Genomic DNA, 5,122 nt, shown 5'->3' with positions numbered 1-5,122 from the left:
CGGCAGGATTCCAGCACAACAGAGAAACACTATATCCAGCTGCATGAGACTGTGGAAAGCCTGCTAAATTCTGCATCCTTGGCTCTGAAAGAACTGGAGATACCGCGAGAGAAACTCTCTCCAGGCACCTTGCAGCTGATAACACATGGCCGCTATGGGAACATCTACAGAGCACAACTGGAAACTGGGAACCCTGGGGAGACTAGGACTGTAGTATTGAAAGCCTTTCAAGGTAAGGCACATGGGCAGGACCCACTTTGGTACAGATGTCTGTATCGAAGACATGATGCTGGGCAAGAACTTTGTAGTCGTTACTGGGCAAGAACAAGCCGTGTTCAGTATCACAGTAGCTAGTCAGAGTGGTGGTTTGGTAGGAGTGTCTTGGTAGCACTAAAGAAGATTGCCATTTGTCTTGATTTTAAAAGCTACTCACCCTGTTCTTTCCTGCCTCCATTTGGGTTCTTTGTTTGGGTTTGGGGGTTTTTTTGGTGTTTTTTTTTTTGTTCTTTCAGACCTGGCTAGTCCCCAGAAAGTAAAAGATTTCCTGGAAAGGATTAAATTCCATCAAAATCTTGGCCATCATGAGAACCTGGTTGAACTGGTTGGATGCTGTGTAGACCAGCTCCCACTTTATGCAGTCATGGAAGATGTGTCTCTTGGTGACCTGCTGACATTTCTATGGACATGTCGGAAGGTGAGTCAAAAGAAGTGATGACAGAATATCTTCTTAAATTCCTTAGGTACATACCTATCCATAAGTCATAGTTCACAAGTCATAGATGATTCTTTTAATCTCTCCATGCATCCATGTATATCGGCCTAAACTATTTCCATCCCCCAAAGAAGTTCTACACAAGTTTAAACTGGAATGGAATTAGTGGATATCTCGATTCATATGATATGGTTTGGAGAAGCTAACATACTTTTGTAAAGCAAAGTCCTACTTTGTGGAGCATTGGAGTGAGAGTTGATGCAGCTACCTGAATTTCTAAAAAGTTTTAAATAATGTCCCACTTCAAATGCTTTTAAGAAAACAAAGCAGTTATGACACCAGGGAGAAGGTAATTGAATGTCAACTAATTGAATAAAAGGAAACAGAGCATAAAAGTGAAAGGTTGGTACTTGCACCAAGGGAGGTCGCCCATGAAGTTCTGCTAGTATATATGCTAGGACCTGCTGCTGTTTGTTGTATGTATCAATAACCTAGAAAATGGGATGATAGCGAGGCGGTGAAGGTTGCCAGTGATAACAGCCAGTAAAGGCAAGGACTGACTTTGAGGAGTTGCAGAAGGATCTTTCAAGACTGAGAGACTGGCCAATAAAAAGAACAGATGAAATTCAGTATAATTAAAAGTTACATGATGCCCATGTAGAAAAGCAGTCCTAGCTTCACATATGTAATGATAGCCTCATATCTGCCCATTGTTGATGAGGACTGAAATCATGGGTCTGACTGTATGAAAATACACAGTCTGATGAAAATGTTAAGCCAAAAAAGAAACCAAAGATTAAGCATTATTAAGAAAGGCACAACAACAAAACTCTGCCATGTCACTGTATAAATCCATCATTCTCCTGTATCTGGAACACTAAATACAGAAAGATTGCTCACTGTCTCATTCAGCAGAAGGACAAGGTGGTAGCAAATAAAGCTAGTAAGTGCCGTGTTCAAAAAAAACAAATGGAGGTGATTCTTCATGAAATGGGGAGTTCACTAATGGAATTCCTTGGCACTGACTCTTGTGGATTCTGAAACTTTACATGGGTTCAAGACAAGAGTGAATACATTCATGGAACATAACCTTTCAAAGGTTACTGAACATGTTGAAACCATGACCATCTCAGGAAGTCCTTAAGACGAAAGGGGGCTGGAGAAGCACAGGAAAAGCATTGTGTGCCTACCTTACTCTCTTTCTCTCATCTGGGTATCCACCTAGGGTCACTGTTACAGGCAGGGTAGTAAGGGAGATGGACTTCTAGTCTCATACCAGATAACATTCATATGTTATAAATGTGCTTTTCTACTCATCATTCTAATTTATAATAGCTCTCATTCATCTGTATGGATTGTCATTCTCCACTGTCATTCTCCCCATTTCTGTCTAACTTCTTCATCTCTTCTCCACCCTTCAATTTACCCACCAGCTGTCTCTAGTATACTTGTCTTACCCAGCACACCATCCATCCATTCACATCACTCTTCCATGTACCCTTATATTTCAGTCAGTTTATGACCAATTGTGAAATCAGCTGGCAAAGCATAAGATTAGATAGCACTCATTTTATTAGATTAGAATGAAATGTTCCCCAGTACTCCACAGCTAAGGCATTTTTTTGATCCAAGGTCTGCTCTTTTGTTTCTAGGATGTAATGACAATGGATAGTATTCCCTATGACCTCACTGAGAGGCAAGTATATGAAATTGGACAGCAAGTTGCAGCAGCTCTGGTAAGTGTGCTCACATTTGCTGCATTTTTCCTTTCTAGCTTGATTGCAGCACAAGTCTGCATGGTGGCCTAAGTCTTCTTGGCCTCAGAACTGAGGATGTGCTTTGTTAAAACTGAGCCAAATATGCTTGTGTTATTTTGGTGACCACACACCTCTATTCCACAGTGTGGAAGACAGGCATAAACTAAGTGAAAATCTGTAACAATTGAAATTCCTTTTACAATAATCACGGTCTCTTTCTTTTCCAACTTTCTAGGCTTACCTTGAACAGAAGAAGTTGTTCCATGGTGACATTGCTGCCAGAAATGTCCTCCTTCATCACAACTTCACTGCTAAGCTCTGTGGGTTGGGTCTGGCCTATGAAACTCACACATATGGTGCCAACTCAGTCACACAGATTGTGCCAGTCAAGTGGCAGGCTCCAGAGCAGCTCCAGAAGAAACCCCCCAGCATCAAGGCAGACATGTATGATTTGAGTTCGTCTGTCTGTCATGCCTGTCTCTTTCACTCCTTATGTATCATGATATGTCCAGAAGTTCACAGTAAGGCATAGCTATTCTCAGCATAATGCTCTACATTATAGCTTGTACCTTCTCTTCTCATTTCTGCTGGTCATGCCTAGTTGTTTGTGTGTATTTAAGCTAGCTAGCTAGAATGGAAACTTAACATTGCTTTGTTTTCTTTTCTTGCAGATGGTCTTTTGGAATTCTACTGTATGAAATGATTACATTAGGTAAAAAGATTTAATGATAATAAAAAAATATGTAAGGAAGCAGCAAAGACCCCAAATCTCAAATTTCAGAATATAAAGTTGGATCATTTAAATAAGCATCCTGTTTTTTCCAACTTGCAAAGTCTTGACAATTCCTTTTAGACTTTCTGTCAGTGTGAAATGTGGTAGGAAAAAATGGATTTTGGTAGGGAAAGGGAAGCATTCTTATACAGAAGCTGCTATCTGCAACCATTACCTTAATTCCTTTTGCCCTTCCAGGTGCTCCACCATATCCTGATGTGTCACCTTCAGACATCTTGTCATACCTGCAGAGACAGAACATTATGAAGCAGCCCTCAAGCTGCCAGCAAGCCATGTAAGCCACTTTCTTCATGGACAATTGAACCTGAAATTTGCAGAGCTAAATGGAAGTGAGACATACAAAACTAGATCTTAAAGAAGATCTCTAAGTCTAGATTATACAAAACAGTAACTGCTTAGCTGAGGAGACTTGTTCTCACGTGTCTGCCACATCTCCTTACTGGGTTCTGCTGCATGAGACCTTGATTGCCAAAACCTCTCTTTCCTGCTTTTGAAAATTGCTGTTGTTTCTGTTTCCATGTCTGCCCTTGCATTTTGTTGCTCCGCTGCTTCCCTGCAAGGTGCTGGACTATTCTGGAGTAATCTTTCTCCTCTAAGTGGCTGGATTCTCTCTGAAATGAATGAAGCATCCACAGAGAAGATCCAAGGCATTGTATTTCCTCTTATGAAGACATAATTTAATATTCAGGGGATTCTTCTTCCATAAAGAATCTCAGTTGCTGTTTCAAAAGGGAATACCAGGCAATCTTTTTCCCTTTTCCCATACTCACAGTTGACAACCTTACGAACAACTGCATGCCTTTGACCCCATGGGTTATTATGTGATTGAAAATTTCAAAAGGTCATCAAAAGAACTTTATATGAAGCAGAAAAAGAGGAAGTCTTTAGACATTTTGTATATGAGATGACTTGACTGTAGTAAAACTTTGTGTTGGTGCTTTTCATTCCCAGCGCCTCACTTCTCCATGTAACAGGTATGACATCATGAAATCCTGCTGGCAGTGGAATGCAACTAACCGGCCTTCTCCAGCAGACCTGATCCAGTCCCTACAAGCAGCTATGAAGACCAGCAATGACCATGCAGTACTGCAGGTGCCTGAGCTAGTGGTGCCTGAACTCTATGCTAATGTTGCTGGTATTGGTGTGCACAGTCTAGTGACTGAGTACACTGTACTCTGAAGGACCCTTTCACAGGTTGGTAAAGAAGAAGTCTCTGAGTTTGTCCTTTCTAGATGCTTTGCAAGCTCAGAATGAGGTGCCTATGTTGGGAGGGATCCCTTTGTTTTTCAAACGTGTCATATATATCAGGTCTCGCCTCCACACCTGAAACAACAAGCTATTATTATTATTAAATCGACCTGTTGATATCAATCTGTCAGTGGTGCTTTGGGAGTAAAATGTGTTTAGGAAGCTGTAGAAAATGTAATGAGAAACTTGAGTTAAAGGAGTGTATTGAGTTTGTGTGGCAAAGTTTTGGTAGTGGGGTGGTTACAGGGCTGGCTTCTGTGAGAAAATACCAGGATGTCCGATAGAGCCAGTTCCAGCTGGCTCCAAGATGAACTTGCCACTGGCCAAAGCCATCAGCAATGTTGGTAGCACCTCTGTGATAACATATCTAAAAAAGGTAAAACATACTGCACAACAGCATCTGGAAGAGATGAGTGAGAATGTGTGAGAGGAGCAGCCCTGCAGATCCCCAGGCCGGTGCAGCAGGAGGGCAGGAGGGGCTCCAGGCGCCGGAGCAGAGGTTCCCCTGCAGCCCCAGGTGCAGCCCATGGTGGGGCAGGCTGTGCCCCTGCAGCCCAGGGAGGCCCACAGGGGAGCAGATCCCCACCTGCAGCCCAGGGAGGACCCCACGCC

At 42.3% G+C, this 5,122-nt stretch overlaps 1 protein-coding gene across 1 annotated transcript in view; it reads left to right on the top strand.

Moving 5' to 3' along the window:
- The window catches only part of STYK1 (serine/threonine/tyrosine kinase 1), a 17,449-nt gene extending 12,480 nt beyond the window's left edge, over nt 1-4,969 (top strand). The window contains exons 5-11 of the mRNA XM_009636515.2: nt 1-232; nt 513-694; nt 2,365-2,448; nt 2,705-2,913; nt 3,141-3,181; nt 3,440-3,536; nt 4,237-4,969. The exon at nt 1-232 is cut by the window's left edge and continues 38 nt beyond it. Of these exons, the coding sequence (XP_009634810.1) occupies nt 1-232; nt 513-694; nt 2,365-2,448; nt 2,705-2,913; nt 3,141-3,181; nt 3,440-3,536; nt 4,237-4,441 (1,050 nt within the window). The 3' untranslated portion in view covers nt 4,442-4,969. The remainder of the gene's footprint in view (nt 233-512; nt 695-2,364; nt 2,449-2,704; nt 2,914-3,140; nt 3,182-3,439; nt 3,537-4,236) is intronic.
- The last annotated feature ends 153 nt before the right edge of the window (nt 4,970-5,122 follow it).

Source organism: Egretta garzetta, unplaced genomic scaffold (genome assembly GCF_000687185.1).
Source record: "Egretta garzetta isolate BGI_Z169 unplaced genomic scaffold, ASM68718v1 scaffold293, whole genome shotgun sequence".
Taxonomy (NCBI): Eukaryota; Metazoa; Chordata; class Aves; order Pelecaniformes; family Ardeidae; genus Egretta; species Egretta garzetta.
Note: the sequence above shows the minus strand (reverse complement) of the source record. Positions and strands in the feature narration are given on the sequence as shown.